The sequence below is a fragment of the Amyelois transitella genome, chromosome 18, assembly GCF_032362555.1.
Source record: "Amyelois transitella isolate CPQ chromosome 18, ilAmyTran1.1, whole genome shotgun sequence".
Taxonomy (NCBI): Eukaryota; Metazoa; Arthropoda; class Insecta; order Lepidoptera; family Pyralidae; genus Amyelois; species Amyelois transitella.
The window spans coordinates 4,544,530-4,558,389 of NC_083521.1; the positions used below are offsets into that span (position 1 = coordinate 4,544,530).

General features: G+C 35.4%; 2 protein-coding genes across 2 annotated transcripts; one reads left to right on the plus strand and one right to left on the minus strand.

Moving 5' to 3' along the window:
- Positions 1 to 6,738: 6,738 nt before the first annotated feature.
- On the minus strand, positions 6,739 to 9,519 carry LOC106129248 (phosphatidylinositol N-acetylglucosaminyltransferase subunit H). The gene is made up of 4 exons (XM_013327752.2): positions 9,150 to 9,519; positions 8,794 to 8,918; positions 8,105 to 8,200; positions 6,739 to 7,884 (listed from the first exon to the last, which is right to left on the minus strand). The coding sequence occupies exons 1-4, from the start codon at positions 9,430 to 9,432 to the stop codon at positions 7,777 to 7,779; spliced, it is 612 nt and encodes a 203-aa protein (XP_013183206.2). The 5' UTR covers positions 9,433 to 9,519; the 3' UTR covers positions 6,739 to 7,776.
- Positions 9,520 to 9,866: 347 nt separating this feature from the next.
- LOC106129447 (cilia- and flagella-associated protein 36) lies at positions 9,867 to 13,351 on the plus strand. Its single transcript, XM_013328011.2, has 7 exons — positions 9,867 to 10,050; positions 10,434 to 10,510; positions 11,333 to 11,536; positions 11,776 to 11,909; positions 12,019 to 12,217; positions 12,402 to 12,525; positions 12,801 to 13,351. Exons 1-7 carry the CDS (start codon positions 9,942 to 9,944, stop codon positions 12,956 to 12,958), a joined length of 1,005 nt encoding a protein of 334 aa, XP_013183465.1. The 5' UTR covers positions 9,867 to 9,941; the 3' UTR covers positions 12,959 to 13,351.
- The last annotated feature ends 509 nt before the right edge of the window (positions 13,352 to 13,860 follow it).

The window sequence follows — 13,860 nt, forward strand, 5'->3', positions numbered from 1 at the left end:
TAGCTGCGCTCGAAAGCTTTGCTGCCGTGGAAATCACGGGGAAAAAGTACTTAAATATTATATTATTACAGGTTATATTCTATTCATGTACCAAATAACGAAAAGCAAATAAACGTAAAGTTTTGTAGGAATAACTGGGGGTGTCAACTTAAATTATGGTCGAGTTCAAATGAAGAGTTTAATAACGGTTTACAAAAAAAAGTTATGACGTTACAAAGTTATCATGCGGTGAATGCCTGTAAGCTGGGATTATTTTATCTTGCAAATCAAATTCTTAAGATAAAAATGGAAAGACATGTCATGTCACATGTTATTCGATACTAAAATACTTTAAGTAATATGTCACTTACTTAAACAGGATGAGTCGTTACTATTTGACTTCAATCTCATTATCAGTAGTTACATACTTACATATGATCTCATCTTTATCCTTTACGGAGTAGACAGAGCAGTCTTTAAGACTAGAAGGCCACGTTCAGCTGTATGGCTTAATAATAGAATTAATATTCAAATATTGGCAGGTTGCTAGCCTATATACAGTACGTAGTAACAGGTTGTTATCGCATCACCTAAAAGAACACAAAATTATTGAAAGCCTTTCCCTTGACTGACTTTTACAATTTGTGTCGGGAATTGAAACAGCTGGCGCACAATATATTTTTCTTCTCTATATACTCATGAAAGCTCTATAATTAAGTGACTATACAATGAAAAAACAAATTAAACTCCGTTTACTCCTTAGGTAATTTTTGCTTCTAAAAAGAGTTCTCTACCCATATTTAATAAAGCCAGTTCTCCAAATAACAGTAAAATTGTCGAATGGAAACTCTATTTATATGGTTTAACTTAAAACAAACTGTCAAACTAGTTCTAGAACTAAGTTCCGCGTGGCTACCAACTTCGTAACATGTCTTTATATATCTGATTTTAACTGGACGCGATCGCTGCGACGGAAAAGTTTTGAAAAGGTGAAATTAAAAATTAAAAATCATTTCATCTAAAAATTTATTTTATTAGCTTTCTATTTTTATGGTAAAGGAGCTATTTAGATCAACATATGTATATAATGACCACGCGAAAGATGAAAGGCGTAACATTGTTCCCAAAACTGCTGACGCTGCAGACTCAAATTGAAAGATGTTGGAGAGCGGACACTAGGCTTCAAATCATACATACATACATACATATAATCACGTCCATGTCCCCCGCGGGGTAGACAGAGCCAACAGTCTCGTAAAGACTAATAGGCCACGCTCAGCCGCTCGGCTTTAAGATGGAATTGAGATTCAAATAGTGACAGATTGCTAGCCCATCGCCTAAAAGAAGAATCCCAAGTTTATAAGCCTACCCCTTAATCGCCTTTTACGACATCCATGGGAAAGAGATGGAGTGGTCCTATTCTTTTTTCTATTCGAGCCGGGAACCACACGGCACCAAATCATAGTGGCGGATAAAGTAACTGAAAATTTCCAAAGACGAGAAAGAGACTTTACCTGTGATAATGCTTCTTTAGAAGGCAGAGATTTTCTACCTGACACGTTATAGGACATGCTTTTTGATCATCTACATTAATTTCTCCTACATTCTTTTCGTGGAAGCCCGCCAGTTTCCGATACTCTTGCTTAGAAAGAACATCCTCGAATTTATGATGGCATGTTCGTGTAGCCTTTCCCCTTCGAATAACGATACCATTAAGATCAAAAAATAATTAAATCATATGTGCAAAGATTTTCTTACCCATAAAACCTTTAAAAAATTATTCTGTTTTTCTTCCTCAATTTTTATACGGTTCCCGAGTTCTTAAAAAAAATTATCTTTGGGGACTGTTGGCATTATCTATGCCGTTAAGGATAAAAACGTATATATGTATGTATTAATTGATTTCATCCAACAATTTTCCGTACTATTTTTATTATTAAAATAAGCTGAATTGTCATCGGCATTATAATGATACCTTATATATTTGTCCATCCAACCAGAGAATCGGGATTTCCTGAACAAGCGCCCCAGGGACCGGCAGGCCAGCGTCGCCCGATTAGGGATTAACCAAATCACCCGTACAGATTTACATAATAAGGCGGACTCTTAAAAAGATCCGCTCCTGTTTAGCATTTAGATTGTCAGAGCTATCAATCAACTCGTTTGAAGCGTGATTTTGCCACTCGACATCAACAGCGGGTCACGCAATATCAGCTTTTTTTAGTCCATCATGCATCCCTTATAATGCTTTGTTCAGACTGTAAACAATGTATATGGATAGAAATTTCGTATGGAGGGCAAAAACAATTTTTCTATGGGAAATACTAGAAAGATTTCAAACCACACCGAATTTAATTTATAATACCTACCATATAAATGTTTGGAACACATACACAGTAGGTACGCAAAACATGCTGTCTATAACGAAAAACAAACTGTCCAAAATATAACTGGTTTTCATCTCGATCGCCAAAAATTCGATAACGTTGGGACTTCCAAGTGACGAGCGATGGTTGTAAGCGCCATTTTACAAAATGGCGTGTTGCTGACGCCACAGCCGTTTTAATTGGCGCTGGCTTCACTCACAAACCGGTGGACGTAGAATTGAATCAGTTTAATTACTTACCTACCTAATTAGATCTTTACGAGCGGTTTGTATGGTAATTTATAGTGAGTCTACCATAATCTGATAAGTGTCTACTAGAAGTTCTGGAAAAGCATCAGCTGATTGGTGGACATCTATACAAAAAACCTTTGAAATTTGACAAATACTTACTACTACAAAAAAATAAATTAATCGGAGCATAAAATACAAATAAATATAACTCAAATGCTGATATAACATAACTTAAAAATCTTATTGTAACTTACTTATATGCTACCAAAAAGTTCTACTCAGCTCTATGTCACGTCGCTGGTTTTCAGTAGAAACTAAAAATAAAAAAAGTATCAGATGGCTCTACTTAAAATGACAGAACAATAAAAGTGATCGCTTGGAATACAGATATAATAAGGTCAATAATACAGTACAGTACAGTAGTAGTATGGCTGTTAGTTGCCAAGTTGGGAATTTATTAAAAATACCTTATGGTTGTGCTTAAATGTCAGTGGGCGACTTATTCTCCCATGTGGTCCACTCTACTTATCAAGTTTGGTATTATTATTCACCTCAGGTTGGAAGTCGTTTCGCAGCATCTCGGTCGTTGAAGAAACTTCACTGAATAGACGCTGCTTGCACAAGTAGGTGTATAGAACTAACGCCAAAATCACGCGCTTTGCACAAAACTAGTGGCTTAAGTTTCGACATGATGAAAGCATATATGAACAAAGATTAAATAAATTATCTTGTAAGTATTCATTCATTTACTCAGATTTCTATTCAGTTACTCATAGGTAACCTATGTTACTATTTTATAAAGATTGAGAGGGCCAATGGCACAGACAAAGCGGTTCACTTGTTTCCTTACCCTGTAAAAGTTATAAACTTCTAAAGTGTCGTTCGCTTCTCGCTTCAAACGTAGAGCTTCGCATAAGTTGACAATAAAATTAATTTCGTGGAGCCCCTATATCAATGAAATCAGCCGTAAGATGTATGTATCGTTACATTCACTTCGCCGAATGCAAAAATTTCTACCCACCGCCACTAAAATTTTACTTGTACAATCACTTCTCTTTCCTCTTCTTGATTTTTCCGATGTGGCTTGTCTTAACGTTACTGAAGAGTTGCTTGACAAATTAGAGCGTTTACAGAACCAGGGCATTCGCTTTGTTTTCGGTCTTCGCAAATTCGATCATGTTTCTGAGTTTCGTCGCCAATTGAATTGGCTCCCCATTCGCCTTAGACGTAATGTTCACACACTATCTCTCTTGTTTAATATCCTTTTTAATCCTTCATTTCCTCACTATCTTCATAAAAATTTCTCGTTCCGTGTGACGGATAGTCGCATGCGATCTCATAATAATCTTAAACTACTTATTCCTCCTTATTCTTCTCGGACTTATGGCTTGTCTTTTAGTGTTCGTTCTGCTCAGCTTTGGAATAACCTCCCACAAGATACGAGATCTGCTCTGAACCTTAGTTCTTTTAAATCACTTATCAAAAGACTGTGTTCTGATGCATCTAACAATTGAGTGTACTTATAAATATGTAAGTTTATATATATATATATATATTATTTATGTATGTTTATCTTTAATTAGATATGTAGAAATTTATTGTTTATTTTACTGCATCTCAATGCTTTTTATGTGCGCTGCCTTTTAATTATGGATTTTCCTTTATATTTTGGTTGACTGGAAGAAATCCCATTGGGATAAGTCCGCCATTGTACATATTCTTCTAAATCCAATAACTGTTTTGCAATTTGTTTTATTTATTTTTATGTGCAATAAAGAGTTTACAAACAAACAAACAAACAAAATTATAAATAATCTTATTGTTTTTAGTTTCATTTTTAAAATTTCGGGATAACTTAGTAAACTAGCAAATAAATATTTTTTTTATAAAAAAACACCTTTTGATTTTTATTAATTGAGTAACTAAATAAATAACGTATACAAGCTCTTTGTTTACCAAAATCGGTCTAGTAGGTACATAACCTACGAGACCTTGATTTTCAAGTGTATTTAGGTATTTTCTGGATATGTACAGAAATAATTTCATCAAACATCAATTTATCTAAGTACCTACTAGTAGCTACGTGAAGCTAAATTTAAACAATATTGCACTCAAAGCGTACAGGTGTAACGCGCTTGAAATCCCGCGAAATTAACATCTGCCGGGATGGGAAATTTAATAAAGGATCCACGCTGTGCAATCCAATATCAGTAATGTTTCTCTAGTCGACTGATTATAATGAGAGACGATATAATGTCGCTGAGCTAAACACTGTGAAAGGTGTAGATAATCATTGGTGTGATAAGACACTCATGCTGCTACATAATACCTACTACTTTACAGCAAATAATTACTTACGTAAAATGTTACTACTACGGAATACTGGGGATGTTTAAAGAATGTCATTCAAATACCTATTGATTTACTGAGTTACAGAAATCTATAAGTTCAAAATTCAATCTAAGTAGCTACACAAGTAGGTACATTATGTTAAATTATTACCTTCTTCGGGTAAGGTAAGATAAGGTAACTGTCAGTAGAAAAGAATAAAAGATCGAATATTATGAATGCATGGAAGTTATACAAGAATCTACAGTTATTACGCCCTTAGAGCATGGTATTAAAAAAAAACAATATAAATAGATACTATCAATCATTTCGTTACTACCAACGAGGTGTATACAAATCCTATTTACTTTCCAACTTTGAAGCCGCAGTAAAAATCAATAAATCGCATATGCCCTGCACATGTAGTCGAATCTCGTAAACTGAGAATTTACACACGCCCGCATTTCCCAATTTGTTCCCAATTTGTTGCTCACCTGCTCCCGCCAAAACAAGAGCAACCCGCCGAACGCTCCATTGCTTTTCCGAAACGATCCGTCGGCTTTCGAGCTATCTCAACTGCACAAATTAACACCTCGATTGAGACACACACTTTAGACTGCTCTGTTTCATTTTATAGTGATACTAAGGGTCCGCTATCTGGTTTAACTCTCAACTTTATCCGTTCTTAAACGTCCACAATTTTCAGTCCATTTATAATCAACTTCTCGCGACGTCTAGCCAGGAATTTTCGGCATGCCCCTTCTGCTTAGGCTCGGTAAAGGCGTGGCCAGACATTTGTTCCCCAGATAGCACGCAGGCTTGCTTCAGCTCCTTCCGCATGAAAAAATCATTAGTCTTGGTGAGGACATTTTCGTGCCTCCAGATTTATCCGGAGTTAAAAATAGGCTACATCATGCGGGCATAAGCTTGTGTTTCATAAAATCAGAAGCCTTTCTTTTCCTCAGAACAATAACTAAAGTCTTCAGTGTACCCCTGTGTATGTAATTACACACACGCGTCCCATACGAATTAAATGGTTAGGTAACTTATTCGACGTTAAGACGAGCCTGAACATTCCTAGTAATATCCAGTCATTGGGTGACGCCTGTGAATTATTACCTAGTCATTATAGCTGTTTGTGGAAAGTGGTACATGTCTTTGAATTCATACATTTATATAATCAGGCTATAGGTATCCAGTGGGTAGACAGAGCGAACAGTCTTGAAAAGACCAAGAGGCCACGTTCAGCTGTTTTGGTTAAAACTGCCTTTGAATTCGTACACAGACTTATGTCATGTCTCCGGTACGAGGCAGACAGGGTCGATATTCATAAATCTCGAGGACTGGAATTGTGATTTAGAGAAAGTGGCACATTAAGAAAGGAAAATTCCATTCGTTCCCTGGTATGGTAATGGTATCGTAAAATGCAACTAAGGGAATAGGGCACATTCATTTAGTATAGCTTTTAGCCTTCCCTGATTTGCCCAATACAGATCAAAAAGGCGCACCCTGGGCTCCTATCCGAAAAGGTGAGAATAAACCCCGAATTAGCACCAAGAAAGTAATAAATAACTTACTCTTAAGAAATAAACCACTGATTCCAACAGATCAGTTACACCTGTACTATTTTTACTTTGTTACTGCGAGCAAATTTTAATGAGCGGGCTTACTTTCAGCTAAAGTGCACATATTAATTTCGACGGATTTCGAACAATTTCGATATAAATTGCCAGTTCTGTTGCAGACCGTCGAAATATGTATATTAACCTGCGATACTTTGTGGCAGGGTGATTAAATGAAACTGCTCAATTAAGGCTGAAAGCTTTTTACTGCTTTGACAACGTATATTTTATGTGCATACCTACTGATATTTCATATTTCTAAGAAAACCTAGTCTTTTAAAACTACCCAAAGATCCCTTGGGGATGCCGACCTTGCAACCTGTGCTGATTATATAAATAAATCCATATAAATTATGATTAATTTATTTACTTATTCTAAAATATACTGAAAAAAATTCAACAGAAATAGCTCAGGTTCTTTCTTTCGTAATCTATTCCTCGTGAGTCATTCCGTAGCTGGATTATACTACATATTGCTCACTGATGTGTGTATACCTTCAAATAATACACTTGGCTGATGTAAATTCAATGATAAGAAACTACGTGCGACACCGCGGCGAATATGTTAAGATTATTTATAAGATGCACTTGCATCAAACTATAAATAATAACAATCTTTGCTTATATTTTAAAAAGACAACATTATCTTATTTTCGTACATAAAAGTTCGTAACAATAACTTTTGATTAAAATAACATTAGTTCTTCGTTTTTGTTTGACACACAAAGATAACGGTCTTAACTAGTCCGCCTGCCTGTTTTGACTTAACATCTTATATTAAAATAAATAAATTCATTTGAATGAATATAACAGAATTCCAATAAAAAGATATACTACCTACTACCTATTCAAAATACAACATTTCTCCCCAACGACAGAAACCTATCCCTATCGGTCGGATTATATATTATAGTATTGGATTTTTATATTTGGACCATAAATGAAGTTGTCTTTAATTAATAAATAGATATTATTATTTATAACACAAACATCCTAACCCACTATAATATTATGAAATTATAATCGGACTTAATACTGACATGGAATGTTTAAGTATATGTTATTTGAACTTAACACTAATAGTTCTTAACTCCTCGAACATGTAACTAGTGACTACAAATTGTTTTACTCATTTCAATTTGGAAAACTATTTTACACAAAGATATCATAAGCCTATTGATAATTTCAATACCGATAAATTCATACTAAGTTAAATTCAGACACACATTACTATCCTTGATCACCAGATCCTATAGCTGTAGTATCTCGTGTTTCAGTCAGCAACCCTTGTAGTTCAGAGTAAATTGTCTCCAGCATCAACAGTCGGGGTTTGGTGTACTGGAAAAAACTGATTAGTTATATAAAACATGTTGGATATATGTGACATAAAAAGTGTATAAGGTAAATGACATATGATGACATATTACAGTAAATTGAAAGATGTACTCTGACTATAGAGGAAGCATACTTTTTCTCTTTTTATTACTAATTTTAATTCCTCTATTTCTAATCTAAAATTTCATAAACTCTTAAAGAGTAAGATGCCAATATCAAATACCTTGAATAATGGTATAAGTTTTAATGTCTCCGTCTGCTCCGCATTTGCATGACCGCTGGGTTTGACCAAAACAGTCAGGTAGTACAGTACCCTGTGCTGGAATCAGATTATACAAAGTTTAATTAATTTTTAGTGTGTATGACGCCAATCTACCTGATGGTAAGCAAAGCTAGATTGTAATGTATGTATTATATTATGTGAAGTTTAGTAAGATAGACTCATGCGATTTGAAAACCTTTGGTTATTTTTTATTAAAAGGTTCTTATTTAAAAAGAAGTAATTTCAATGAACTAATAATGCGGTAATACGCTTGACTGTGTCACCGGAGGTCCCGGGTTCGAATCCCGGCCTGGGCATGATGAGAAAAGAACTTTTTCTGATTGTCCTGGGTCTTGGATGTTTATTTATATAAGTATTTATTATAAAATATAGTATCGTTGAGTTAGCATCTCGTAACACAAGTCTCGAACTTACTTCGAGGCTAACTCAATCTGTGTAATTTGTCCCGTATATATTTATGTATTTAATCATGTGGATCATTTTTGCGGAGCACACACAATATAAAACTGATAAAAAATAATTGAGTAAACTGAACTTTACTCAAAAGAAAGCGATGATATGGCAGATTTTACCAAATTATTACAAAAAATTTCATAACTATCAGTTATTTAGACATAAATTTTACTCACAAGCTTGATAACTTCATTAATAACAACATCATCCACACTGGACCATGGTATAAAGTTGTCTTCTCTTCCATAGACATATTTCACTGAGCTCTGAATTCCCACTGTGGGAATAACTAATAAACTCTCTGGAAAATATACAAATAACATGATACCATTTAAAATGAAATAAAAACATGAAAATAAAAAGGAACAGAATGGATTAGGTCTTTGGTCTCTGCTAGTGACCACGATCCAGGACTTATAAGTCAAGTATTTAAAGCAGAGGGTCTTTCATCTACCTTTCGTGACCCTAGTTTCAAGAGTATTTAATTCACCTAGAATAATGAATTACTTTATTAGTCATAAAATATACAAACCTGACTGAACACTATGAGTTATCCAAAAGAAAAGTAGGAACGATAACACAATAAATATAATGGATATTGCCGTGAGGTTAATTCTTGTATAAAACAGAGCAACTAAATTTACTAACACGGCCATAAACAGCGATGTTTTTGGCCATGATCTCCTATTTTCTTTATTTTTATATGATATGGTAAAAAGTCGTGAATTCGGCGAACCACTCCTTTTATCTATCAAAAGCATTAATCCAACGCCATTCACATTGTCGTGCTCGATTATCCTATCCGTACAAGTCATTTCTAAATAAAATATATTGTAAATTAAGGATCTAAATATTATACACAATCACAAAATTAAAAATCAAAACATTCAAATTCAACTCAGTGAGTGACGTAAATATGACATTGACAAATATATTTCTACATGGAATTTAAGCGAAGAACATAACACATGTGCATTATATTTTAACCAATTTCAAAAATAATGAGAGGCAGCACAAGATTCTATGAAAGAAAAGTTTGTACAAAACCGATGTTCCTGCTATTGAAATATGTATCTTTTTGCTTATACAGTCATTTGATTTCAACTTGGAAGTGAAAATTTTTCTTCAATACTCCTTTTTAGACAATGTTGGATAAAAGCAAAGGTTAAATCAGAACCTCCTCAGAACAAATTATGCTTGTTACCATAACAACATGAAGCGCAAATAGACGTCAGGTCAGGCGTCATTGTTTACAGTTTTAGGTGTGCCTAAGTAACATACCTATTACTTAAATAAAATTCAGTGATTTTTCCCGATAAACTCAATGGAGAACTTAGACGGCAACGCTTGGGTTTTCGACTCACTAGTGGGTTTTCTCCACGGACCAGTCTGGAATGTACCTTTACAAACTTTCATCGAGGAAAAGTCACTTCGTATGTTACCTACATATTTTACTTATAATGCATTTTTTTATGCTATTGATGAACCTGTATCGTACCTACCTACCTTGACGGGCTCTGTCTTTTTTTCTCGGCAAAGCTTTAACTCTCGGCACCATAATGCAATGTCTAAGCCGATTTAAATAAATATTTAAAACTACAATGGTATAATTTATTAGACCTTTACAAATAAAACAATTAAACATACATACATTACATACATATGGTCACGTCTATATCCCTTGCGGGGTAGACAGAGCCAACAGTCTTGAAAAGACTGAATGGCCACGTTCAGCTATTTGGCTTAATGATAGAATTGAGATTCAATTAAACATTGTTTCTAAATGATTAGTTCTCCTTTTTTTCTTTTTATTTAGCTTTTGAACCCACGGAAAATGGAGAAGTGCCTGATAGACCAGAGTACAAAAAGATCCATGACGAATATCGTAACTTGGTAAGTTCTTGCCGATGGTAAGTAGGTAAGTAGGTAAAGGTTTCGCCACCAATCACTACCTACTCCAGTGATCCTAGATTCTATTACTGAATAAACTGACTATGAAACCTGCATGAAAAAAGTTTGTAAAGCAATCGAAGTACAATTATGTAAGGGTGGTTTAAGTAGAAAGATGAAGGCACTTATCTATTTTGTCACTGGCCACCCCTATCTAACCACCACCCCTCTAGGAAAAAGGCCATCACGTGGAGGATATCATAATGTAGGCACATGAATGTGCGGTGTTTTAAGATTTAAAAAATTCGAACTAATCGAAGTCATCATCCTCCTCCTGGCGTATATCCGTGGCGTCCTACTTAGTACGCCTTTGATAAGGTAACGATCCATATACAGAACCCTGTTGGCCTTTTGAAAGATTGAGAGGCCACGTTCAGCTGTTAGGCTTAATGATAGAATTGAGATTCAAATAGTGACAGGTTGCTAGCCCATCGCCTATAAGAAGAATCCCAAGTTTATAAGCCAATCCCTTAGTCGCCCTTTACGACATCCATGGGAAAGAGATGGAGTGGTCCTACTTTTTTCATCTAATTGCCGGGAACCACACGGCAGCAATATGCACGGTTGAATATAATAAAGCTACAACGGTCTGGCCTTCGTGACTTAGACTTAGCCACCCATTACGATAGCAGCGAGAATACCATGGTCCTGTTTATATCAAACACGCAGTAATAATAACGTTGGCAAACAACACAATTCCTGCGTACTTATTTTGCTTCATCGACATTCTTAAATCTTTTATGCATGCTATTTATATTTGATCAGGTGGACGTGATGCTGGGGTCCTTCATGGACGACATCGGGATATCAGCTGATCAGTTCGAAGCAGCATGTCGTCTTTCAGCGCGGGACTTGGCAGGTCTGCCGGCGCACTTTCACCAGCGACTCTTCGAGCAGATCTGGGCGGCGAATGATTACGAAATGTTCGTCAAGATGATGACACATAAGAACGTAGAGCTGCAGTTACAGGTAGATTATGTAGAAATGGAACTCCTCTTTTGGAAATGAGCCCAGGGTACGAATATTAGGATCACGAAGCGGATTGGGTATGTCAGATTTTACCGCAAAGCCACTCCCGAATTAAATCATGGTTACACACCATCTAGTTGCGTGAATGTGCAATTTCCTCACGGTGATTTCTTCTTCTCATTTCTGAATAAAAAGACGTGCAATACCCTTACTTTGAAACAATATTTGATTTATTTCAGGCTTTAGAGCTGATTGAAAGACGCTTCGGAACTTTGCCGTTATTTTCATCAGACGCAGAAGATTTGGACTCATCGCGAAGTGATGAGAGCGAAGGATGGCCTGATAATGATGATGTTATGACTGAAATTAAGAAGTAAGATATAACAATGGTTTTTATACATCCTTGTAATAAAAACTTTTAATTAGGTACACAAGACAACGGAAACATAACTCTTATAAAATATATCATTTTACCATTTCAGGCTACAGCTAGAAGATTTACAAGGTGGAGATGATATTGTGAACGTGCCTCCAGAGGAAGTCGTGGCAGAAAAGCAAACGTTGCTTTCTAAACTCCACAGTTTCGACAAAAAAGAAGAAAAGACCAAGAAGACTGACGACACAAAAGAAAAATCACCTGAACCCGCTAAATTACCGACACCACCTCCGAAGAAAATAGAGGTATCTTAACTAAGCACTACTCACATACAAATTATATTGGAGATTTAATGGCAGATGAGTAGAATAAATAGCTAAATTTTTAGAAAATTCGACAATAATTTCTCGCATGGCGAAAGTTAATCAACTTACTGAAACTTAGAAGAACCTAAAAAAGTCTGTTATACCTATAACCAATATCTTTCAGGTAAGCGATGAAGATATGCGAGCTCGACAAGAATATCTGAAACAACAGAGAGATAAATTGCTGGCTCTAAAGAAGCAGGTGCGTGAGCGAAGGCTTGGCGCTGCTGAAAGCAATGAGTCTGAAGGTCAGTGCCCTCAACAAGAGATACAACTTTTTACCAGATAAATATAATAAAAATTAAGATGTGAATTTGCCATGATCAGTATTTTCAAGTTAATATATATATAAAATATAGATTCATGTGTATATTTTTATTGACCTGACTTTCCCACATTGGTTGACGGTGAAAGTGGAACATATGTATACCTCATCGCTAAGACGCAACCAAGACAAACGCTAGGTTGATGTGATGGTGGTAGTCTCGTTAAATTTTCATCTTTGCAAATATCCTTGTTCCAGACGGTGAAGGCTCCAAACACAGCATTCGGCCCCGCTCAGCTCGCGTCGCCCAAGCTGCTTTGAAAGGCTCTGCACCGCCTCCGCCCCCTGACGCCATGCAACTCCGCAAAGCACTGGCCTCTAAACTGAAGACTGAGGTCGTTGACACACAACTATGAATTGATCTTGAAAGGTCTTGTCAATATTTTAACTATATTTTCTGCTATGTTTTACTTCTTGGTGTTTTAAGTGGCCTTCCTTGCTAAGGCACAAGCGCCACTAAATACTTCTCTGATATTACTTATTTCAAGTTGGTATTTTTCTATGGGTGCCATCCGCTCAGCCTCGTGATGGGATACAATTGCACTATACCTCGTACGTGCATATGGCTATCATGAACTAAAACAAAAATAAATACATACAAATTTCATGATAGCCATACTGGGATGAAGACTGGTCCCAGAGTTAATAATAGGGCTAAACAGTGCAATGTGTTTTAATAATATTTACTTCTTATTATACCGCGCCGATAATTTTGTGTCTTTTAATGAGTAGCACCTTTTTATCTTTGTAACTCTTAGCAAATATTTGAAAAATCTTGTTTCAAAAGAAGATTATTGAACTTGCCCAATAACATACCTTTTTTTATTTAACCTCTGTAAATCAAAAATAATATTTTACTTGAATGATAAAAGAACGTTTTCTTCAACTTATTCCTAACCTAAAAAGTAATTGATTTAAATCTTTAATATACCTATGAGGGTTGTCAGAAATAATCAAAAACAATATTTTTTCGTATTACCTTATATTTATATTGCTTACTTAACTAGTGACATCATAATAATAGCATTATAGTAAGCTTATTTATTTTACACAACTTGCCAATAGGTAATCTATTTTAATTTAAATCTGTGTATAAATTAGTTTATGATGGTCATCCACCTAGACAGATAAAAAATAGTCGTCATTACAGTCTACTTTCACCTAGAACTTCGTATTTTAACGGGGAAGTTATTTCAAGGAATATAAGAATCGTATAAATCTAATTGACAGCTCGATGATTATACACGTAGATGTTGAC